Source organism: Ambystoma mexicanum, chromosome 2p, assembly GCF_040938575.1.
Source record: "Ambystoma mexicanum isolate Mex_15411 chromosome 2p, UKY_AmexF1_1, whole genome shotgun sequence".
NCBI classification, from domain to species: Eukaryota; Metazoa; Chordata; class Amphibia; order Caudata; family Ambystomatidae; genus Ambystoma; species Ambystoma mexicanum.
Window position 1 is genome coordinate 1,468,071,053 of NC_090923.1, and position 25,881 is coordinate 1,468,096,933.

At 48.0% G+C, this 25,881-nt stretch overlaps 1 protein-coding gene across 4 annotated transcripts in view; it reads left to right on the forward strand.

Annotated features, from left to right (window-relative positions):
• The window catches only part of LOC138567628 (uncharacterized), a 534,099-nt gene that overhangs the window by 468,867 nt on the left and 39,351 nt on the right, over window positions 1-25,881 (forward strand). For all 4 annotated transcript variants that reach the window (XM_069646054.1, XM_069646055.1, XM_069646056.1 and 1 more), the window contains one exon: window positions 13,227-13,331. In XM_069646054.1, the coding sequence (XP_069502155.1) occupies window positions 13,227-13,331 (105 nt within the window). The remainder of the gene's footprint in view (window positions 1-13,226; window positions 13,332-25,881) is intronic.

Sequence of the window (25,881 nt, forward strand, 5' to 3'; positions counted from 1 at the left end):
TTCAAACAAGGACTTTCCTGTTGGGTCTCGTCTACAATTTAATTTTGTCATGCAAAAGCTGTCAAGCCTTTGAGGGGCAATCTGAAGGCTCATTCTACACAGTCCACAGCGTCATCGCTTGTGGACATTTGCCAGGTGGCTTCCTGGCTGGTGCCGTATACCTTCACCAGGCACTACTGTGTGGGGCAGCAACATGTGGAAGATGTGCAGGTGGGACGTGCGGTCCTCCAACACCTGTTTCAGTAAGGTAGGCCCACAGCTTCAGGGAGTTTTCTATTTTCCTCTGTCGCTTGCTGTTTTTTTGTTCTCATGCATGTTAAAGGGTGTTGTTGGTTGGTTTGCCTGTGATACACCGCCACACATTGGTCATACTGCTATGTAATCTATTCACAGCATGTGAATCCATGAAAGATCCAATGCTGGATAAGGGAGTAGTTTCTTACCTGTAACTCCATTTCTCCAGTGTTGGTATGTTTCATGGAATCACATGCGCCTGACGGCCGCCCCTGCAGGCAAACCTTGGTTCGGGTTCCCTCTACTTTGGAGGTTAAAATCTGAAGGGAAGCTGCGGGGCGGGGCTATTTATACCAAACGTCCTGTTGGTGTAGCCTAAAGCACCCAAAAAGAACGTGGATAGAAGACACTAAAGTGTCAAAGTTTTTCCATAGGAAAACGCTAAGTTAAAGTTACCGAGGTTTCCCAGCCTGACGGGAAATATTCACAGCATGTGAATCCATGAAAGATACCAACACTGGAGAAATGGAGTTACAGGTAAGAAACTACTCCCTTATGAGTATGTGTGGAAACCTTTGAAGGTGATGGGTTAACTGCTCAAGCTTTCTGTCTGAGTTTGGGCCAGGCTCCATCCTCCTCCCTGTTGTTTCCTGGTGCGAGCAGATGAAAACTTGTTTCACCATTTGGCATGTGATTCTATACCTATGTCAAGAGGCCTGGACGTTAAGGCGCTTCCAGCTCTGTGAGCTTGACCCGCATAATCCTTTGCCTAAAAGGGACAGGAGCTTCTAAAGCGACCATGGGAAAAGCAACTGCTTCTGGCGCATAGCATGATGGGTCTAGCCAGGGGATCCTCCCCAGATCTAGCATCATCTGGCTTGTGGCAACCATCCCCTTTGGCGACCCCACCCTCCATGAAAAAGGCCAGACTGGGGGCTTTGTAACAGGGTTTTGGTTGGATATGGCATTTAGCAAGAGGGCCAAGTACTGTGAATCTGTAAACACTATCCAGATAAAATAGCAATTAGTGTTCCGGGTGACTGAGATCCAAAACCTTGCTACACTAATTACAAATACTGGGGCATCAGGAGCTTTGTCCCCCTGAGATCCACCAAGATGCAGCCGACAACGCTAAGAGGAAACAACGCACGCACCAGCGCAAGATCCACAGTTCCAACAAGCTCCAAACAAGCTCCAAAAAACACTTTAATAAAATATCACTTTAGACTTCGGATTAAGATATTGGAGTTCTTTAATTAACCTACTGTGGATCTCTGTGTTTAACCTTGATGTTACAGGTTCCAATCTGGATAGGAATGGCACAGGCTTTCATTCTTCTGAAGTCAACTAAATAAGTACAGTAAAAGTGGGTAATTGTGAGCCTCTCACATACCAGTAATACATAGCTCTCCGTGTATGCTTCAGAGATCAGTACCAAGTGTCACAGAGGAGTGTAATATTTCAATATGGTGAGTTCATGGTCAACATGTAACCCTGAAGTAAGTCGGTCACATACCAAGCAACCACAATGGATCCATTCATCCCTCCAATACCCTTAAATAAATACAATTTTGATAGGTGCTGCAATGCTATGAGTTGATGGCAGCTCTGTACCTGTACACTCGGATCCTTGCAGTGAGTGTTTGCAAACTCTGACTATGCTGCAAATTCTTATGGTTAAGTTAGCCTAAATAGGTTTGCCTAAGTATAGCAGCTAAAACGGGACCCAGTGATCAGATCTTTTTCAAAAGATCTTTTGACTAAAAGGTCACTTTAGAAAGACCGCTGTGACTGCACAGGCGGTCTTTCTAAAGCAAAATGTTACGCTCCTGGCGCACAAGATAGCGCGCCGGAGCTAACAGGCAGCCAGGACCCGGAAGCGGCTGCAAAAGAGAACGGGTACGTGTGGGTGTTGTGCGTGTATTGCATATTTGTGTGAGTGTTTGTTTATTTTTGGGGCATGTGGGGGTGCTGATGGAGGAGGTTCGGTGGAGAAACCCCACGATTTTGAACAAACCCTGTTGGGGGAGGATGCAGGAAGTGGGTGAGGCAATGTGGATTTTAGCAAGATTTTTAGCAAGATTTTCAAATATTAAATAAGGTGTGATTAAAAAAAGCTTTTTGGTTATTATTGTTAATTTTTAATGTGTAATATATTTAGTGTACCTTTATCTTCTGATAACTGGAAACCTAGTTGTCCATCAGGACACAGCAGCCATGGTTATTTAACTTAGAGGCATACAGTTGTGACCTTCAGCAAACATGCAGAAGAATCAACATTTATTAATCCACCACATGCATGTTCATCTATGACATCTAGGAATCAGATTGATAAATCATTGTTCATAAATCCACAACAGGCAAATTCATGTGTTAAAATATGCTTCTCTTTGTTTTACTTTTTGTTCGGGAGAATTCTCACAAATGTGCTACATCCTCTCTACGTTAGAGACCCCAAGCTCTTTTGCACGACTCAGGACTTCCATTTTTTACCTTGAGAGAGTGAGACCCTTTTTTCCCACGCTCTCATGTATTTTTAATGTGATTTGAACTCTGTTGCTTTTTGGTTGTGGAGTCTGTCTAGCTACATAGGCATCATCTTTTACATTGTGTCACACAGCACCTTCAGTGCAGTGACACTGGGAAATCCTTCAGATTTCCCAAAGGTGTTAAATACCTTCTCTTTCCAAGAGCAGCTAAGGGAAATTGGCCCTCATTACGACCCTGGCGGAAAGTAACTGACCTGACCGCCATAGCGTAAATAGCGTTTCCGCCATTGCACGACGGAGTGAAGTGCGGCTAATTCCGACCCATCGGGCACGAGCACTACGCCATGGCCGAAGTGCAAAGTCCGCGATGGCGGAAATGTCCCCAAAACGCCCCTCACCGCCGTCGTACGGCGCCCTAGGTGCAATTCCGCCACCCATCATAGCGGTCACTGTAATGAGCGGCAATCGGAAAATACGGTGACTGTAAATATACGGAAACGGAAGTAAAAACATGGTCCCGGAACGGGAAACAGCACGCCGTACACCTATAAAATCAGAATTCCCACACAACCATTAAAAATACTACCCTGAGACACATCCCAACCCGTCATCCACCCTAGCGAAAACAATAAAAATGGGAAAAGTAGCGAAAAAAGCGTGCGACCGCAAGCGGCAGGTCCAATTCTCCCGTGAGGAACTCACCGTGCTCACAGAGACCCTCCAGGAGAATGCTGCCGTCGTCTTCTCGACGCAAAGGACCAGGACGGCACTTGCGAACAAGAAGGCCATATGGGCCCTGGTGGCACAGCGGGTAAGTGCGGTGGGGACCGCACCCCGCAACCCACAGCAATGCAGAAAGCGATGGGACGACTTGCGGATACGCGTACGGAGCATACTATCCGCCAACCGTAACATTGCCACAGCTACCGGGGGAGGATCGGAATCACCCATCAAGTTGACCCCCTGGGAAGAAATCTGTGCCTCCACCATTGGAATGGAGAGTATAGAGGGAGTCGGAGGGATGGAGAAAGGAGTGCAGACATCCGAAGAATCAGGTAGGTGGCCCAAATAAAACAATGCTAAATCCACAATGTCCAATCATGTGAAGTACCATGTGTCCACATAGTGCAACAGAAACACATGTCCAGGAGAACGTCCACATACATTGGCCTGATAGCGCACTTTAAAAGTCACATTAAATACATAAATAATTAAAAATCCTAAAAACACCCTCTACACGTGCAGCAGGCACACCCTAACTGCAGGCTGCAAAACAACTGCATCCTCATTCCACACAAAAATGAAACCACCTCCAAGGCCCTGACCCAAATCACCCTCAGGTACCACCCCAATGCATGTGATACATTGCCATTCCAATTTCCACAGACCCATTAATAACGCTCGCCCTCCTTTACTCCACCACAGGGTCCGATTCAAACGACGAGCTCCAGGACACCCCTACCAGCACACCTGCAAAGAGGGCCAAGACCAACGGCCAAAGACCCTCCACCTCAGCTGCACGGATCAAGACACGGCAGCAGCACAAATCAAGTGGCAGCACACAGGAGGGGACTCCAACAGGCACCCCAGCAGCCAGCATGCCCACAACAGCACCATCACAGGTCCCCCCAATGGATGCCACAGAAGGCACTGCTTCTGGTGGCAGCAGCACCATAGCTGACACTGCATTAATGGCAGCATGCTCCGACACAGAAAACGGGGATGTCGATGTAGGATCCATCCATGACCTGTCTCAATCCCCCTGTTTGTTTCATCCCGTACACCATGAGGATACCACGCAGGGGCACCCACAAGACGACGACTGGCCATCCCACACAAGCCCTGTGGCAAGGCAACATGAGGTGATCAGCCCCTCTGTGACACCACCGCAAATGGCCATGGCACAGCAGAGGCAACAGTCCCTCGACCAGGTGATCGTGCAACAGCAGCAACTGGCCACGCTCCTCAAGGACCATGCTGATGAATGTGGGGGTACTAAGGCAGCCATAGAAACATCAACTGAGACACTATGGGCAGAAATGGAGAGAAGTACAGAGACACTAAGGGCACAAATGGAGAGAAGCACCGAGAGCCTGAGAGTACAAATGGAGAGAAGCACCGAGAGCCTGAGGGGGGAACTGCATGCGACGTCCAAAGACGTATGTGCTGAACTTGCCGCTGTGCGCCGTGTGCTCACTGAGCTCTCACAAACCCTTAGGGACATGCATGGACGTGAGCAGGCAGAGACATCATCCGTTGCAAGTTCCGCCCAGGGCAGCCCCCAACGTAGATCTGGGAGGAACCTGCGCTCCACAGGCAGGGGTGCCCCTGATACCCGGAGAGGGGGCTTGCAATAGCATCTGCCCACTGACAATGAGCATCTTTGGACACTGGTGTTCGGGGGGGAGGTAGGAGGGTGGAGGGGGTGTGTTGGGCTCACTTGGGTGGCGGGTCGATGGGGTGTGTAACATAATTTCACATATGCTATAAACATTGCACAATCATCCAATGAGATGTGTGGACATTGATCTTTGTGTACGAGGCCTTTATAGGCGTACAGTCCATATTGTGCATGTTCCAGACACACACAGTGCCACAAGTCCCGTGTCCATGTATCAGCCACCAGGCGTGAGTGCTAGAAGCATGAATCTATGAGAATCTGACGAATTTCACGGCCCTCCTGTGCCTCGTGGACTCCTTGTGGTGCTGCCACATCCCCACCCTCATCATGGCCATCTTCAGGTGCTTGCAGTTCTGCGTCAGGGGGCATGGGCACATTTCTGCGTACGCACATGTTGTGTAGCATGACACATGCCATGACCATCTTTGCAACCTTCTCATGGCGGTACAGGAGTGCCCCGCCAGACCTGCTGAGGCAGCGGAAACGAGTCTTCAGTAGGCCGAATGCCTGTTCTATGACTACACGGGTACGTGAGTGGGCATGGTTGTAGTCCTCATGCTGGTTCTGTGGGTTCCGGAGTGGTGTAAGGAGCCATCTCTTCAGTGGATACCCGGCATCACCTGTATGTGGACAATAAAGGATGTTTGTGGAATGACATTGCTACGTACGCACCCCCCCCTTCCTGCCAGGTCATTGCCGCATCACATACCCCACATCATCATGCATGAAATGAGACTCACCGAGTAGCCAGGATCTGTTCCCTGCGTGTCGCTCCATGTAGCGTGGTATTGTAGAGTTCCTCAAGACCATAGAATCATGGGTTGATCCAGGAAATCGGGCACAACAATGTGTAAGGATCCTGTTGGAGTCACACACCATTTGTACATTAAGAGAATGAAATTGTTTTCGGTTGCGGTACTGGGCCTCCATGGCATGTGGGACGACCAATTCCACATGGGTGCAGTCGATGGCACCAATGCAACCCGGTATGCCGCCAAGTGCATGGAATCCCACTTTTGTGTTGGTAATTTCCTGCACCGAGCGTGGTAGAGAGATGTAGTCGTCTGCGTGCTTCAGGAGGGCATCGAGCACTTGCAATAGTGTCCGTGAGAACAGTGGCTGTGAAATGCCATGCAACTGTCCGACTGTGTGCTGGTAGGTGCCTGTGGCCAGGAAGTGTAGTACAGACACCACCTTCAGTAGGGGTGGGGTGGCGGTTGGGCTATCTATCATGCTGACAAGGTCAGCGTGTGTCATGTCCACAATGGCGGTTATGGTGTCCTGGTCCAAAGGGTAGAGGGTGTGGATCTGCTCATCAGTGAGGTTGAACGGATGTGCTCGGAGGCGTGGGATTGCGGGCTGCCTGCGTGGTGGTAGTGGCTGTGCTGGTGGGCCTTGCTGGCCCTGCCTTGCCCTCCTCTTCCTCCTCCTGCGTCTCCTCTGTGCGGCCGGTTGTTGTAGTAGTTGGTGTTCGTCTTCTTCTTGAAGTTGGAGTACTTGCAGTGCTATCAGGTCCCCCAGGGCCAACATCGCTAGTCCTGCCGGTAGCATTTTGGAGTGGGTGTGGTTGTGGGAGGGGGTTGGGTGTGCAATTTATGTTTTCAGGCTGTATAGCCTCCACCTGTGGTGATTCATTCCACCTGTGCAAGCTGCAATCCCCTTTGTGCGAGCACGTCCCGCACACAACGCTGCAATTCGACGCATGGCATCTTGCTATTACAATCATGTATTTAATCCCGATGGCAGTGAAATATTGGTTCATATGTTCATTCTGCTATGGTCCCATTGTTTCACATACTATCTTTGCAGTCGCGAACAAACTTGTGAAGGGTCAGTGGAATGTAGTACTCGATTAACGCTGGACCCTCATGCAGCACTGTACCGAGGTTCACCGACGGGCGGGGCGTCCCATTCGTGAGTGAAGCCAGTTGCCATTTTCACACACTGCCGCACTACATGGATGGATTTGTGATTTCAAGCGGTCACAGATGCCTTTTCGACGTGATGTTGCAAATGAGGAATTCGAAGGACAGCGCTTTCGGTTTTCAGCTAGCGGCGAGGAGACGCCCACAGGTCTGACTGCTGATATAAAGTTCTATTGTTTAATGTCCTTCGGACAGGGGCCATGGCGAGAATGCAATGATTGATATGAATAGTATGGGATGCGCAATAGCGTAGTGGACGATAAGGCAGGACGTTCCCAAATACATGTTACTTCACAACACTGGAATTCCGGGCTGGAGCACAGTGGATTTTGAAGACTGCATTACGCACAGACTCAATGGAAATTTCACATGTTATGTGAGTAAATAATCAGGCGTTTTCATACCGGGATGAGGGAATGATGTATGGATGCATGGACAGATGATTTAATGGAGAGTTTGCCATGTACAGGGCTTTTTGAAATCTATCCACTTCCCCTGCGCTATGTGATGCAGGGCTGCCATAGTGGGACCATCGTCTATCTGCCCTTGTTGAACCCTCCCTGTCTCGACGCGCCTTCCAACACTTGTGTCTATGCACGTTACTAATCCCATCTAATGGATTCTGTTTTAACAGTCGCATGCACACAAACACTCGTTTGTAATAGTGTTTTCACCTCGATTTGTATAGTTATGATTCGCAAGTGAATTTTGGGTGGGAATAATCCTTTTGAGTGGGCTAGCATGCATATGGCTGTGGATTTAGTGTGATCATTGAAGTGAGTAATTCAAATGAAGTTCTGATGCCCATACTATTCTTTTTCATTTCATTTGGGTGACAGGTATCTCCTCCCCTTTTGCCGCTGCCATCTGTATGCCACTCCTGCAGATGGCTTTTACTCCCGACACCTGCTGCTTCGTGTTAATCAGTGGAGCACCATTACGATCTTATGGGACGATCGCCAATGGGCCACATGCCCTTACGCAGTACTAGTGGCTAGGAGCAACATATCGACCTTTCAGCTGGACTAGTGCCTACCTAATGGGACGGCCCTGCGGTTCTAGGCGCTTCCATGTTGCCTTTTTGAACGTGAATGTAGCCCCTGTGTACCATGAAGGAACAGGGCGTCACACAAGAAGCTGGTCATTTATTGCGGATGCAGCCCACAATAATGAAATATATTTTGGAGTTCATGACCTAATAGCTGTATGGGCTTGGTGATTTTGATGTGCATTAAATTTTGATTATGATATTGACCGTGTAGCGTTATTCTTTGCAAGTAATGTAGCATATTCCTATTTGTGGAGCGATGTATTGTGAGAAGATCTGCATTGGGTTCCGGCTTCTGAGTATAGTTGCGTGGTACTGTACTGGCCGCGTTTGCCTACGAAGCCCAGTGAGGTCAGGGATAGGGGCTGCCATTATGACTGTTTTAATGATGTCATGCTCAGGGGCGGGGGATTAGCTTTTGTGTAACAGATGCCGGTCAGCCAGGTGGATTGATGGAATGATGTGATTATCAGAATATGGCTGGTCACAGGTGCCTGTGTTTGCGTGCGTTTCTTGGAGGGAGACTGAGGTCATGTCCATTGGAATAGCTTCTGTATTCGTGCCATCTGTGCCCTGCAGCTCCCATTGGCCCCTCTTGAGATGAGCCTGGCTGCTCAGTCACTCTGCCAACTTGTGTGGTACATGCTTATGCTGATGGTTGGTTTGTTTACTGGCAGGAGTACAGGGCTGGTGCAGTCTCACTCAGGATACTGCTTTGAATGTTGCCTTACTCCGGTGTCAAGCGATGGGGGGCCTGTTTTTGTTTGTCTCCTATTTCAGTTCATGTTGCTGGACTTGAACCTTCACATGCCTGTGCTGCATCAGTACGGCAATGGTGCCATGGCAAATATGGATGGCCACTCACAAGGCACTTGGAGCCCCTAGATTCATTTGTTCGTTGGCATGCATGGGTGACTTGTACATTTCACTGGTTGCATTGTGACTTCATTGCACCTACGAGGAGTTGTGCAATGTGGCCAGGGAGTGGTGTACAGGCACTCAGTAGGGCCTTTTACGGTTGGTTCGCGATGCCGTACTTCTCACCATGGTGGAATTGTACTTTCCGCCATGCTTGATGGCGTTAGGTATATGTCCGCTAGGGTCAGAATTCGCGTACCGTTGCGCCATGGTGGTAATTACGGTTTGGCATGGCGCGCGTGCGCGTACTTGGTGCAGTTAGCGTTGGCGTTCACTACGGTGTCGCTAATGGCATCGTACTTTACGGTGACGGGTCATAATCGCACCGAGCGCTATTCGATGGCGGTATTGCATTTCCGCCATCGTTTTTCGATTTCCGCCAGGGTCGTAATGAGGGCCATTGACTTTACTTACATTTGTAACTTTCTAGACCCAGCACACACTATCTTACAATAGAGTGCTGGAGGGGTTACTTAGTATCCCTTTGTCTAGCTTCTCATGTAACATTTTTATGTTACCGTTTCCTCGATGAATGGCTGGTGGCAGTGGTTTAATTTTAACTACCGTGGTGTGCATTTACCGCGGGCTGCGTTTTCAGCTGCAGTAAAGCACCCAAGGGTGCAATTCTTGTCAAAATGGCCCCAGTCTTTTTTCGCCATTTCTTCTTGGAAAGCTCCTTCTTGAGATTTACTCTGCACGCAAAACCAGGTTTAGTCCCTTTGTGCGCTTTGCCTTTGGCGGGATTCACAAGTGAAGCCTGCATCTGGCTCCAGGGTGTCTGGCAGGGGCAGGAAGCGAGGGAGGTGCCCAAAACTCCCTGTGCTTCGTCTCCTAAGAGACAGGCAGGCACTCTTAGGTGATTGGTCGGCTGGCTGTCCGGCAAGGCCAGCCGCCCTGCTGGGTGACCCTTAGCTAGGCTGGAATGAATAAGAGAAACCTGCATAAAAGGCGAGGCTTTTTGGCTTGGAAGGCAGAGTCGACTACTGGACGAAGGAATCCGAAGAAGAACTTCAAGAGGATGTCTGCTGCAACTCCTGGACCGTTGGTTTGCCCAGTGAAGCCCTGCTGCTGTGCTGAAACTCCAATTTTGTTTCGACTAGGGAAGCCCTGCAAGGGCGACTTCTTCCCTTGAGTTGGTGGGACCAATCAACTACAAAGTAAGCCACCTGGATTTCCTCTCGGAACTGGTTGAAATTCCACTGCAGTTGCTGCTGGAACCGAATAGCCAGGAAGAGGAACACCCGATTGTGTGTGTCGCTTTTAAGCTGGCCAAGAGCTCCTGGAAGATCCTCCGGACTCCCAGGAAGCAGGACTGACCGAGCCTGAGCCACCTCAACAGAGTGCTGTACCCCAGATGCAGGGAAAGCCCATCTCGACAACCAGGAACCGCAGTGTTGCTATTTGCGGTAGACGCGAGGAGCTGAAACACTAAAGTGCCACTTGTTTGTAGATTTCAGGTTGCGGTCGGTGACCGTCCCATTGTAGTGCAGTAGTCCCCAGAAGTACTCCCTCTTATCCCCACGATTGAGGCCCAGGAACACCAGGATCTGTAGAGCTGCCCAGGAACAGAAGCCATCTACTACACTTTTCTTCAACCTAAAGGTACTGTTCAGTCTAAGAGAACTTACCTCTTGTTGTGTAACTTCACTTGTCCTCATTGGAGACTTCTCTTGGTTTCTCTGTAGAGTGCTGTCAGCTTCTTTACTTCACCAGCCTAATGAGCTTGTGGCCCTACTTTGATTTCTTCTTTTCTACAAAGACTTCTAAAACCTTGTTCAAGACTTTTACTTACCTGCAAGAAGTGCTTCAGTTCACCTTGACTTTTGCTAACTTAACATTGGCTATCCTGGCTCCCTGAATGACTCTTCTCCCCTCTGCTTATGTGTTGTGTCTTCCTTCCAGGGGATTAACTGACTTTGCATTGGGGGGGTTTATATTGAAATTACTTACCTGCTTAAGAATAATTGTGTGAATACTTGTCTTGTTCTGAAACTTCTTTTCTCTGACACTCCTCTATAGAGTTTTCTAAATGCAACAGAGATATATAATAATGTCCCCAGCACCCTAACTATTGAGGTCACCTGAGGGTGTAGGTAGCGTCTGTGGGCCATCCTAAAAGGGTACTTACTGATTTAGGGTGTATTTTGCAGTGTATATGTGTGTCACTATTATATTGCCCCCTTCTGTAGAAGGCTTATTCTAACAGACTGTTAAATAAATAGTTGTTTAATCAAGAAACCTTGTGTGTAAGAGTTTATTTGAATACTTGTCACTGTGAACCTCTGTGTAACTCCCCTACAGCTCATATTGACCCCTCTTGAGATAGCCCTGGCCGCTCAACACGCTACCAACCTGTGTAGTACAGACTTATACCAAAGGTTGGGTTCCTATTGCCAGGAGGTCAGGGTTGTTGTAGTGCATCCAAAGGGTAATGCATACAATGTTGCCTAACACCTCTTAATTGTTAGTCAGAACAAACAGTTGGCCTCATCAATCTGCATCTTAAAGTTTCGAGAATTCGGTGCACTCGTACATGTATATTTCCATAGTTCTGTCTACATGGGCACAATTGGATCCATCAGGGGAATTCCCAGGCGCATAGTTATGGCCAACCTGGCTGTCACTTAACAGAATAACAGACATCATTTGTTTTGTTCAAAAACCTACTTCAATGTTCCATTTATTTGACATAAAAAGGGGTTGCGCCCACTCAGGCGTAGATGCTGCATTGGAAAAAGAGAGGGGGTGAGGAGGGTGCTGCAGAAAGCATAATGAGCCGTTGCAGTCTTTATTTAAGCAATATGACCCGAGTGGCGGGGGCATTACCAACTCAGGTAATGCTCTGGGGCCCATAGTTAACAAAAGCGCCGGGGCATTACCTGAGTCGGTAATGCCCCCGTCGCGAGGGTCATATTGCTATTAGTACCCCGGCCCTCATTATCTGTGGGACCGGGGCACTAAAAGCATTTTTTTCTGTCCCGAAACGCTGCAGCGTTTCAGGACAGAAAGAAAAAAAAAACGACCAAGAAAATGGCCGCCGGGAAAGGGAAAACTGAGTCCGTTTTCTCTTTCCATGGCGGCCATCTGGATCGGACGTGCTGGGAACACAAGTGTTCCCAGGGCGTCCGCTCCCAAAATTGGATCAAAACGAAGGTAAGTGGGGTTGGGAGGGCGGGAGTGGCAAGGTGAAAAAAAGTTTACAAAAAAAATTAAATAAATAGAAAGGGGAAGCCTCCAGCTGTGTGGAGGCTCGGAGTGGGGATGGCCCCGCTCCGAGTCTCCACACGGCAGGAGGCTGCCATCGTCCCCTGCCGGGGACCAAGCATAGAAGGTAAGTGGGGTGGGCAGGGCAGGGAGGAGGGAGGAAAGGGGAGGGGAAAAAAAGCCTTACCTCTGTCCCCGGCGGGGGGCGAAGGTAGCCTTTCAGCCTTGGGGAGGCTCGGAGCGGGGATGGCCCTGCTTCGAGCATCCTCATTGGCTGAGGGGCTGCCACGCCCCACGCCAGGGACAAAGGCCGTGGAATCCCGACAGAGGGATTCCCGGCCTGGTAATGACTCGGCGAGGGCCAATCAGAAATGCTCTTTCATTCTGATTGCGCCCTCTCCGGGTACTAATAAAGGATTCTGAATTGGAATACTGTTACAATTGGAGAAACTAAATGTAAGGAATAGCACAACTAAGTGTATACATGCCGCATTTTTCTTTTCGGGTCTAAATAGAAAGCAATGTGGCTAAGTGATCATTTGAAACACTAAACTGAAAGAATTGTTGAATCTACAATCACCTTGTGCACATGATGCTTAGCTATTTGATAAAATGTTAAAAAATTAGATTTTGTCCAATAGGATTTTCGCTACCTAATGGTGACATCCCTTGGAAAAATGAGAAACATTTGCACTCATTTTTGAACGCTCATTCTACAGCAGAAATGGCAGAGCACAACACCAACCCAAACTCTGGTAGGTTTAAGAGACCTCAAGATGTGGGGCGACTTAAGCCGCCTGCCATTTGCTACATTGAGAACTAAATTCTCTCCCTTATCTGCTTTATGCCGTTTTTACCCTGGTTCCCTGGGACTTTATGATCCCTGCTTACCTCTAATGGAACCATTCCTGCCATCTAGGTGGAAGGTCCTGGTGAATGGCCTGTGCTAGCCAATCGTTTCACTAGCGTGAAGAACATTTATACATATTTCAACTTTTGCTTTTTAGGTATAACTAACTTTGAACATGAGGATTTTTCATTCATCATAAAAGAAGACGAGGAAACAGACTGTCCTGACAACAAAACGAGAGGAACCATCATTAGTCCGGAAGGTGAGTTAACTTCAACTCATGCCAAACCTGGAAATGCATTTTGTCGCTGATATTAGTTCTCCTCTTTAGGAATTCCCTTAATTGTTTCATAGCCTTTCCTGAGCAAACGCACATTCTGTCACATGTGCTTCTAGTTTGTTGCCAAACTCCTAGGAGAGGCTTGGAGTCTGTGGAAACACATGTCTTTTGGATCATACCTGCTCCACAGCAATTCTTTGAAGGACTTATGCATATTTTAGCAATGGATCTATGAGACAGAGATCAACTGGCATTGGGAATGGTTGGTCACACACTTTCCTTGCATTTGGATCTGTCTTTGCAAAAGGCAGAGATGAATAATTGCATGTTTTGCAGGGAAGGGCTCTGAAACCTACAATCCACTCTTTCCAGGCCCTTCATGCATGCAGTGAATCGGCTGTGTGCCCTCCACTGCAGATCAGCATTTGAGACCGCTATTGGTGTCAGTGCCCACCAATGCAGGAATGAGCACCACTGTTCCTCCATTGATTTTCACAGATTGTGTTAGAATTTTGCAGGTGTGCTTCAAACAGATTTGTCAAATATTTGGCTTCACAGGTCTAGCAACAGAATGATTCTGCATGGGTGCTGGAACCCTGCATTGCTTTCTAATTATTTGCATCACTAGAATAGGTGATGCCTTAATTTGATCCATTTGCAAGGTAACTAAAACTGTCAAGCTCTTTACAACAGTTGATGCTACAAGAAATATAGTTTGGAAATACATGATCGCTATAGTTTCTGAAATGTATAAAGATCAAGATTGAAAGACGGACTTTGCAAAGTTAACAGCTGCATTTTTATTTGCACCAAGCACTAATCTAACAACGATTTATTTTTGCATTTATCCTAATTATACAGGTTTGAGTTTTGATACCTGTGATTGGACTAACTGAAAATATTATGCTACATTGGAATAAGGTATTAACTTTCGAAGTCACAAAGACCTTCAACACATTGTAAAAAGCAAAATGGAGGGGAGACAAACTATTCTGAGGGTTTTACTGGAAAAGAATGCAGTGCTGTGATAGTCTTATCTAACAGTTGTACATCTACACTACAGAAACATTAGTTTGCAGATTGGGCAGTTAGAAATATCGCACTGCTTAAAAAGATAATTGCATTTGTGTAGTTCAAGCAGTCCAGTCTTTTGAGCACTTCCACACATGTGAAAAAAACACCTTTGAAAAAGGAGCCTAGTAAATTTGAAAATATGTATGTTTCTGTCCATGATTAAAATGTCTCGGAGTGCAGGGTTTAAGAAACCAGGAGGACACATGCATTGTAGTGTATTCATTTCACAGGTACAATTGCACTCTGGCATTCTTCAATTACTTCTTCACTATGTCTTATGATACATTACTTTATATCAAGAACAAAAGCACATTTTGTTTACAGAAACAGAAAAAAAGGCACGTTGCCCCTTTTTTCACTGTTCGCAGTGCAGTAATAAAAGGATCAGAGATTCAACGTCCAACCCCAGTAGAAAAGATTACATTTAATAATTTAGTTACTTGCCATAGTGCGCATATTGCGAGATGCCACAAATTGTGAACATTCGATTTTCAGAACACACAAATAATGTAAGCATTAGACAATTGGATGCAACTTTACCAAACCACTTGGTTGAATTGAGCCACAGCCCGGCATCAATATGATTTTTGGTGTTGGAAAAATGACCAAAAACAAAAAGGGGGAAACCATCAAAGAATTTCAAACAAAGTGAGGTGTATTGACTGGATACAACAAAAAGCCAATTTCCAAGTGTCTTAACTATTATTTTAATCTTTCATTTTATTTATGAGATTAGTGTTGCATGCTTACCTCTGGTGCCCTGCAGGAGTGCCTGGTCCGGTATGCACAGATGTGTCGACCCTCGCTGGCTGCCTTCACCCGGATGCTCGCCCCAGCCACTCCTGCCCTCACTGGTCGACTGGGGGTTAACTCCCAGGGGACCGTGAGGTTGGGAGGGATCTGGGTGGTTTCGGGACATTTGGGATGTATCGTTCTGGGGGTCAGGATGATGTAACAGTAAGTACAGGGTAAGTATAAGTAAGCGCAGGGCCTTCCATCCGGCCCCTCACCTTCAGAGCCTGTGTTGGCCGGCTGGCACGAATCAAGCGCTGCTCACTGTAATGTTTGCGACTACGGTCACGGTCCTTAGGTACGGATGGTGCTCCAGTTACTTCACTAAAGGTGCGTGGTCCAGGCCGGCTGCGACACACAGAATACAGCGGTTCACAGGTACGTTTTCACAGTGTCTTTGTCTTTCTTCTTCACAGGAGCTGAACGACTGAAGGCTGACACCGCAAGGAGATGCTGAAGGAACAGAGCTGGACACAATGCGCAGGTGAGCACACTAGTCACTGAGGCGGGTGGCGGTCGAAGAACAGAATGGGATCTCTCACTGTTGCTTTGCTTTTCAGGTCCTCGGATACTAAGAGAATGACAACAGTCGGAGAAGCGAGGAACAACCAAGTTCAGCAGACGATGAACAACCAATGTCCAAGATGAGCAGACGATGAAGAACCAATGTCCAAGATGAGCAGGCGATGAAGAACCAATGTCCAAGATGAGCAGCCCCACCGGATCGATTCCAGGTGCCGTTCAGAAAAAAACAAAAAAGCAAATGCAGAGACAAAGTCTTTACGCAGAGGCTTGGTTCCTCATTGAGATGAGTTTCCTCAGGTGAGTTTCCACTGTTTCCCATCCATGTAAGTTTGCAGATATACTGAGAGCAGGAGCGGTAAGCAAGGCACTGCTCTCGAAAGAGCAGAAGAAATGCTAAGCACAGGGTGTGGTCCATGCGTGATTTTATAGCCTTGGGCCACGCCCTGTCAGCGTTAGACTGCCTGGGGCGTTGGCACCTCGCACGTGCTTGGCACTCCTTTGCACGTGCCGGGCGTTCCCTCTCCCATGGTAGGCGCACTGGTGCAGATTGCGGCCTTATTCCATCCTACACGCTTACGCCAGCCAGCCACCATACCTGTCCACCACCTCCCTACTCTGGGTTGAAAACACCTCTCCCCTGGGCCCGTCCGCGCTGGGTCCGTAATGGGATTGTTACAGCACTCCCCTCCAAAGACCCCCCAAGCAGGGCCACTCTGGGTCCTGGTTTGCTGGGATGGTTGCGGTGAAATCGTGCTACTAATCGTGCGGCATTAATGTTTTCTTCGGGTTCCCATGTCCTATGCTATATCCTTTCCAATCCACTAGGTAATATAAACGCTGTCGCTCCTTTTGGAATCTAGGATGTCTTTTACTTCATACTCCTTCTCCCCCCCCCCCCCCAGGACTTCTATTTGAGGGGGGTTAGTCAATAAATGTTGTGTGCCTGTGTACACGGGTGTCACAATCACACTTTGTAAGGGAAGAGAGTTCGACACTCTCTCCCGAACCACAGAAGCCGAATAAGTTGACCCCTCCCACCGTGGTTGGCACAGGTAACTGATATAGATATACACAGGACACCACGTGGCAGCCAATGGGGGGAAGAGGGATTAGGGAGAGGTTGTGGATAGGGTGGGGGAATGAGGAACACCGGAAAGAGGGTAAGGAAATACCTAGTTTGGATAGGACTGAGGAAACACAGAGTAAAACCTAACCTGTACAGCCCTGTCATACATATTCAGATACGTGATAACTGTAGAAGTAACACATACACACATAATGCAAATATTCCCTGATCAACCTGACTCCTAATTCTGCCTAATGTTTACTCTTACATGTATATGGAAATTCAACATGAACACATCAAGAACACTTTTCCATAAGCGAGATGAAACAAACAAATAGGAAGTTTCCCAGCATGATAAGACACACACATGGCCACTTGGGCAAGCATAAGCGACATGTAACAGAACGTAAAACACATGTAGTAGCAGACTCTAGTTAACAGCACTAGTTTTGCTAACACACATATATTCCTGATTCGAGGATCTGTTGTATCTTAATCAACAATGACTCGTGGCACTGGCCCCTTTGCAGTCGAGTGTTAGTAATTGCACACGTTCCCACAAGGGTGCTTATAACCCAAAAACTAGACATAAGCCTCTCTCCCTAGACCGCCATGGAAAAGCATTGGTCTGTCTGTCAAGGACTGTAGTACATCACAGTTCCCTCCCGTACTTATCTTTAGTCCGGGAGCCCCACGGGACTACCCGGACGATGAAAATTCTGCAGAAATGGCCGAACCGGCAGCGTGTCTGTCCTCCTGCCGAAACACTAGCCCACCAACCGTCAGCATAACAGTGCGATGGGCGCACCCAGAACTCCTTGTTCCTCCGACAGCATAACGCCTAGCAAACCAAAATAAGTCGCACCTGTCTGGCGACGTTGCCGGTTAATCTATGAGTAATCGGAGACAGCTGGCAACGCGCGCGCAACCCAGGACTATAGGCGGCCGCTAATGCTGCTGGGAAACGTAGTCTTTGCTTCCCCAGCTCTCCAATGCACTTCATCGTGCATAATGTAACACTCCTCGTCTGCCCCATCCTCTTTTCCTGACAACGGGCTTGGGTAGCGATACATGAAAGACTGGGTGAATGCTCATTGCCGGTGGGAGTTCAAGGTTGAGTGCAACAGGATTAATGACGGCTGTCACTGGGTAGGGACCGATAAACTTGGGGTGGAATCTTTTCGGGCCTTTCAATCGAATATATTTGGTAGTGAGCCAAACCTTGTCGCCCACTTGGTACTCGGGTGCTTCCTTTCTTCGTTTGTCGGCAAATCATTTTTGTGTGTTCTTTGTTTCACGTAGAGTTTGGATGGCCTTTTGTAAGGTTTCTTGGATGTTGGCGTGTAACAATGTGACTGCAGGCATTTCCAGAGCAGTGGGTGGATCGAGGGCTGTGGTCCGTGGGTTTCGTCCATAGAGGAAGTCGAAAGGTGAGAACCCAGTGGAACTATGGATGCTGTTGTTGTAAGCATATTCTGCTGCCCAGAGAAGATCTACCCACCCATCGTCGGCTTGAGGAAACATACACTGCAAATACTGTTCCAGGGTTTGGTTTGTTCTCTCGGTCTGTCCATCTGTTTGAGGGTGGTGACTGGTGGACAAACGGATATCAATTTGGGCCTTGGTGCAGCAGTGCTTCCAAAATTTCAATATGATTTGGCTTCCTCGATCCAAAATGATGGCTGAAGGGAAGCCATGTATTCGCACTATGTTGTTTAAGAAGCTATGCGCAAGGGTTCCTGCGTTTGGTAGCCCTTTCAGGGCTATGAAGTGCCCCATCTTGGTCAGCAGGTCCACAACCACCATGATGGTATTGTACCCATTACACGGGGTGAATTCCGTGATAAAGTCCAGGGAAATGGTGTGCCATGGGGCTGGCAGTATAGGTAAGGGGTAGAACAACTCTGAAGGTTTGGTTTTAGGCGTTTTGCTGCCGGCACATACATCGCAAGTCTTGATATAGCGAATCACGTCCTTTTGCCATTTAGGCCACCAATATTGTTGCCAAATCTTCCTTAGGGTTTTGGTGATTCCTGGATGACCCGCTGTCAGAGCGTCATGGTAGTTATGTAGTATTTCGTCTTGCATTCTGGGTTCCGGGACATATAACCGTCGCTGGTAGTAAGGGAGCCCGCCTTCGATGGTTCATTGCGAATTTTGGGTAACCCATTTCTGCCATTGTTCCGGGGTCAACGATTGCTGGATACTGGGATGGAACTGGTCTAAGGGTGGCAACGTAGAACTGGTCAAGCCCAGCAACTTGCTCCCTGGTATGATGGACACGGGTTCTGGACCTGCTTAGGCATCTCTTCCCTGTACGCTCCATCTGATGCGCGATAGGGCATCTGCCTCCCATTCTTGACCCCCAGGCGTAATGTGATGACAAAGTCATACTCTGAGAAAAATTGGGCCCACCGGAGTTGGCGTGGGGACTCGGCTTGCGCCGTTCACAGGTACTGCAGATTCCAATGGTCAGTGTACACCATGATAGTATATTGCGTGCCTAACAGATGGTGGCGCCATTCCTTGAACGCTGCCTTGATGGCCAATAACTCTTTGTCAGTTATAGAGTAATTCAGTTCCGCTGGTGAAAACTTTTTCAACCAAAACGCCATGGGATGTAGGTGGGTGGTCGTCGGGTCCCTTTGAGACAATACGGCTCCCATCGCGACACTGGAGGCATCTGTTTCGACCACGAATAGCATCTCGGGTTCGGATGCTTCAAGATGGATGCAGTCGTTAATTGCGTCTTGAGTTGTTTGAAGGCTCGCTCAGCTTCTGGGGACCCTTTAAAGGCCTTGTGCTTCCTAAGCAACAAGGTGATAGGGTGTGCAATATTCGAGAACCCAGGTATGAACCGCCGATAGAAGTTAGCGAAACCCAGGAAGCTTTGCACAGTCTTGAGTGATGTAGGCGAAGGCCAGTTAAAAATTGCCTCCACTTTCTTATTATCCATTTGGATGCTATGTGGGGTTAGTATAAAGCCGAGGGACTCCACCGTGGTTACGTGGAAAAAGCATTTCTCCAGTTTTGCATACAAGTGATGCTGGCTGAGCTTTTCTAAGATGGCCCTAACATGATGTTCATGCTCCTCTTCGGTCACCGAGTAGATTAATATATCGTCTATATAGACCATGGCGCAGACGTCCCATAACTCCCGCAACACATCCGTCATGAAGAACTGGAAGGCTGCTGGGGCATTGCACAGCCCGAAGGGCATTAGTGTATTCGAACAGTCCATACTTCGTGCGGAAGCCCGTCTTCCATTCGTCCCCCTCTTTAATGCGGACTAAGTTGTATGCCCCTTGCAGATCCAATTTAGAGTATATTTTTGCGTCCTTAACTTGGTCCAGTAGTGTGGGAATTAACGGTAAGGGGTACCGGTTCTGCACAGTGATTTTATTGAGCCCTCGATAGTCGATGCACGTCCTGAGGTCCCCTTCTTTTTTCCGTATGAAAAACAGGGCTGAGGACACCGGGGACTTGGACGGCCGGATAAACCTATTGGCTAAATACTGGTCTAGATACTCCCGGAGATGTTGGTTCTCTTTTTCTGTGAGCGTTTAGATGCGACTGCACGGTGGCTGGGATCCTGGTATTAGATCAATTTGGCAATCATATTGTCTATGTGGTGGAAGGGTGTTGGCTGATTCTTTCCGAAACACGTCCTCGAATTCTTGGTACCTGGGGGGCAATTGTCCTGCCGTGCTGGGTGAGGCCGCTGCTCCCAACTTTAGCGCTCTATGGACTGGGAGTAGGTACGGGTTACAGGTGTTTAGGCATTCGGACGGAAAGATCTCTGCGTGGGTTTTCCAATTAATAACAGGATTATGCCGTTCTAGCCACGGCATGCCAAGTATGAGTTAAAACGGTGGGGCACTGATCAAGTCGAAAGTCATGCGCTCTCGATTGCCGTTTTTGCACAGTAGTTTCACTTCTTCTGTGCACTGCGTTACGGGTCCGGATGACAGTGGAGACCCGTCGACTGAAACGCTGTTGTCTATCTTCCGCCCCGGTATGCCCAATTTACGGGCTACTCCTATATTGATATAGTTGCCGATGGCCCCGCAATCAATATAAGCCTCTAGGGCATACATCCAGTGAGGTTGCCCCGGCCTGATCAGAATGACAAGTAAGGTGAGGTGTGAGACTGTGGTTACTTGAGTTCCCCTCAACAAGCCGATCCCTACTCTTGCTGAGTCCAGGTGTTTTCCGACAGCAGTGCGGGATCCTCAGGACTGGTCACTACCTCCCCAATGGCACCCAGGGCCAGTTTACTCAATTTACTAGGGCAGTCTTTCAGGAAGTGGCCCGCCTTGCCACAATATAGACACAATTGTTGCTGCCTGTGCCTCTCTCTTTCCTCCTTCGAGAGTGGTCCCCTCCCACTGCTCAACTGCATCGGTTCCGGGGTATTTTTCTTGGGGACGCACTTGTACTTTACGCGAGTGCACATATAAGGGCCAGGCTTCCACTCTTGTTCGGTCTGCCTTTCTCTCTTGCAAACGATGATTCAACTGTATCACTAAGTCTATATAGTCCACACAGCGTTCAGGTGGGTTGACTACTTGCGCTAAAACGTCTTTCAGCTCACCGCAGAGGCCTTGATAGAAGAGGGTGGTTCTTTGCTCCTCTGGCGAATTCGTTTCAGCCACGTGCCGATTGAATGTCGTGACATATACCAATAGATCGTGGGACCCTTGCCGTAGGGCCAGCAGTTCTCCGTCTAAGGCTGCCACTTGATTTCGACGGGCAAAGTTTGTCCAGCTCTTGCTGAAATGTGCCGAAGTTATGTAAGACGGGGTCACCTCGGTTCACTAGGGGTACAGACCAATTAGCCGTGTGACCCCCCCCCCCCCACATAAGACAAGACAAAGGCCACCTTGGCTTGGTCCGAGGGAAAGGCCCCTGGTCGGCACAGGAAATGCAATCTACACTGATTCATAAATATGGCGTACCTCTGGGGGGTCACCTAGGAAGCGTTCGAGAGGGGCTAAGGGAACAGAGGGCGGTGTTGTGACCTGAATTTGGGGCACCCCCTCTGCTACTCGGTCTGAAGGACCTGGTAGGGGAACCTGCCCGGCCTGAGCGGCCAATGGCCGCTTGGCCAAATCGTCGTTTTTTTCTCTCTATTGACTACCACTTCCCTCCTGATTGCATTTGTCTCAGAGCGGGCCGCGTGCACCTCGGCCCGCAATTCCCCCAAAAGGGTTGACAACTGGTCTACCCCTGGATCCATGCTACTCGGGCAGGGCTTGTGACGTGGGTTTAGCGTTTTGTCACGCTTACCTCTGGTGCCCTGCAGGAGTGCCTGGTCCGATCTGTACGGATGTGTAGCCCCCTCGCTGGCTGCTTTCACCCTGACGCTCGCCCCAGCCACTCCTTCCCCCACTGGTCAACTGGGGGCTGACTCCCAGGGGACCGTGAGGTTGGGAGGGACCTGGGTGGTTTCGGGACTTTTGGGATGTATCGTTCTGGGGGTCAGGATGACCTAAAGGTAAGTACAGGGTAAGTATAAGCGCAGGGCCTTCCCTCCTGCCCCTCCCCTTCAGAGCCTGGGTTGGCTGGCTGGCGCAAAATGAGCGCTGCTCACCGTAATGTTTGCGACTATGGTCGCAGTCCTCAGGTACGTATCGGCTTCCAGTTACTTCACTAAAGGTGCGTGGTCCAGGCCGGGAGCGACACACAGGATAAGACGTTGCACAGGTACGTTTTCACAATGTCTTTGTCTTTCTTCTTCACAGGAGCTAAACGACTGAAGGTCGACACCGCAAGGAGATGCTGAAGGCTTTATCATCCATCAAGGTGCATTTGGCAGCGATTTCTAGGTTCACGAGGAGGCGCCATGCTGGTCCTCTGTTTAGTGATCGCTTGGTTAAACATTTTCTGAAAGGACTGTTTCGGACATTTCCCCCAGAGAAGCGGTTTGCACCGGAGTGGAGCCTCAATGTGGTTCTCTCTGCTCTGATGAAACCTCAGTTTGAACCCATGTCGATGTCTTCTTTGAAGTTCCTCTCGTGGAAGGGTGCATTTCTGGTAGCAATTACCTTGGCCAGATGGGTGTCGAAGTTGCAAACACTGGTCATTGACCCGCGTTATCTGAGATTTCTGAGGGACCAGGTTCTCCTGGCTACTAACACGCACTTTATTCCGTAAGTGCCGTCGGCGTTTCACAAACTTGCTTCCATTGCCTTACCCTCATTCTTTGCTAATGCATCCACACCGGCTGAAAAGGCCATTCATTCTCTGGGCATTAAGAGGGCGCTGAAATTTTATCAAAACCGTACCCAAGACCTCTGGAAGTCGAAGCAGCTCTCTGTGGCATTTGGTCCCTCCAACATGGGGCAGTCTATTTCCAAACAACAACTTTCTTGTTGTGTCTCGTCTACAATTTAATTTTGTCATGCAAAAGCTGGCAAGCCTTTGAGGGGCAATCCGAAGGCTCATTCGACACGGTCCTCTGAGTCATCGGCGGCGCTATGGTCTGGTGTACCACTTGTGGACATTTGCCAGGCGGCTTCCTGGGCGGTGCTGCATACCTTCACCAGGCACTACTGTCTGGGGCAGCAACATGTGGAAGATGTGCAGGTTCCCTCTACTTTGGAGCTTAAAATCTTGAAGCTTTAGGGGCGGGGCTATTTATACCAGACGTCCTATTGGTGTAGCTTAAAGCCCCCAAAAAGAACATCGATAGGACATTAAAGTGTCAATGTTTTCCATAGGAAAATGCTAAATTAAAGTTACCGAGGTTTCCCAGCCTGACGGGAAATATTCACAGCATGTGAATCCATGAAAGATACCAACGTTGGAGAAATGGAGTTACAGGTAAGAAACTACTCCCTTATGAATATGTGTGGAAACCTTTGAATGTGATGGGTTAACTGCTCATTCTTTCTGCCTGAGTTTGGGTCAGGCTCCATCCTCCTCCCTGTCGTTTCCTGGTGCGAGCAGATGAAAACTTGTTTCACCATTTGGCCTGTGATTCTATACCCATGTCAGGATGACTGGACGTTCAGGCGCTACCAGCTCTGTGAGCTTGACCCGCATAATCCTTTGCCTAAAAGGGACAGGAGCTTCTAAAGCGACCATGGGAAAAGCAACTGCTTCCGGTGCATAGCATGGTGGGTCTAGCCAGGGGATCCTCCCCAGATCTAGCATCATCTGGCTTGTGGCAACCATCCCCTTTGGTGGTCCCACCCTCCATGAAAAAGGCCAGCCTGGGGACTTTGTAACAGGGTTTTGGTTGGATATGGCATTTAGCAAGAGGGCCAAGTACTGTGAATCTGTATAACACTATCCAGATAAAATAGTACTTTAAACTTCGGAATAAGATATTGGAGTTCTTTAACCTGCCGTGGATCTCTGTGTTTAACCTTGATGTTACAGGTTCCAATCTGGATAGGAATGGCACAGGCTTTCATTCTTCTGAAGTCAACTAAATAAGTACAGTAAAAGTGGGTAATTGTGAGCCTCTCACATACCAGTAATACATAGCTCTCCGTGTATGCTTCAGAGATCAGTAGCAAGTGTCACAGAGGAGTGTCATATTTCAATATGGTGAGTTCATGGTCAACACGTAACCCTGAAGTAAGTCGGTCACATACCAAGCAACCACAATGGATCCATTCATCTCTCCAATACCCTTAAATAAATACAATTTTGATAGGTGCTGCAATGCTATGATTTGATGGCAGCTCTGTACCTGTACACTCGGATCCTTGCAGTGAGTGTACTATTTACAGTATTCATTTTTGCTGCAGAAAACAGTTTTGCTTTCTATCTGATACTCTGACAAACCAGCTACTTGAAATGGGCACTGCACGTGACACATTGTAACTCATAGGTCAGCAAATGTCATGACATTCTTAAAAGTTCAGAGGTTTGCAAACTCTGACTATGCTGCAAATTCTTATGGGTAAGTTAGCCTAAATAGGTTTGCCTAAGTATAGCAGCTAAAACAGGACCCGAGATCAGATCTTTATCAAAAGATCTTTTGACTAAAAGGTCACTTTAAAAAGACCGCTCTGTGACTGCACAGGCAGTCTTTCTAAAGCGAAATGTCACGCTCCTGCCGCACAAGATAGCGCGCAGGAGCTGACAGGCAGCCAGGACCCGGAAGCAGCTGCAAAAGAAAACGGTTAAGTGTGTGTGTTGCGTGGGTGTTGTGCGTGTATTGCATGCTTGTGTGAGTGTTTGTTTATTTTTGGGGCGTGTGGGGGATCTTAGCGAGATTTTCACATAGAACCGCTAAAACACCACTCCACCACAGTAAGGTTTTGTTTCCAAGTACAATGCATGGGATAAATTAAATAACTCCTGATTAAAAAAAGCTTTTTGGTTATTATTGTTAATGTTTAACGTGTAATATATTTAGTGTACCTTTATCTTCTGATAACTGGAAACCTAGTTGTCCATCAGGACACAGCAGCCATGGTTAATTAAATTAGAGGCATACAGCTGTGACCTAGAGCAAACAGGCAGAAGAATCAACATTAATTAATCCACCACATGCGTGTTCATCTGTGACATCTATGAATCAGATTGATAAATCATTGTTCATAAATCCACAACAGGCAAATTCATGTGTTAAAATATGCTTCTCTTTGTTTTACCTCTTGTTCCGGAGAATTCTCAGAAATGTGCTACATCCTCTCTACCTTAGAGACCCCCATCTCTTTTGCGTGACTCTAGGACTTTGATTTTTTTACCTGGAGAGAGTGAGACCCTTTTTTTCCCACTCTCATGTATTTTTAATGTGATTTGAACTCTGTGTTTCTTTTTGGTTGTGGAGTCTGTCAAACTACATAGACATCATCTTTTACATTGTGTCACACAGCACCTTCAGTGCAGTGACACAGGTAAGTCTTTCAGATTTCCCAAAGGTTTAAATACCTTCTCGTGGATAAACTACTGTTTCCAAGAGCAGTGAAAGGAAATTGACTTTACTCACATTTGTAACTTTCTTGACCAAGCACACACTATCTAATAAAGTGCTGGAGGGGTTACATAGTATCCCTTTGTTTAGCTTCTCATGTAACATGTTTATGTTACCCTTTCCTTGATGAATGGCTGGTG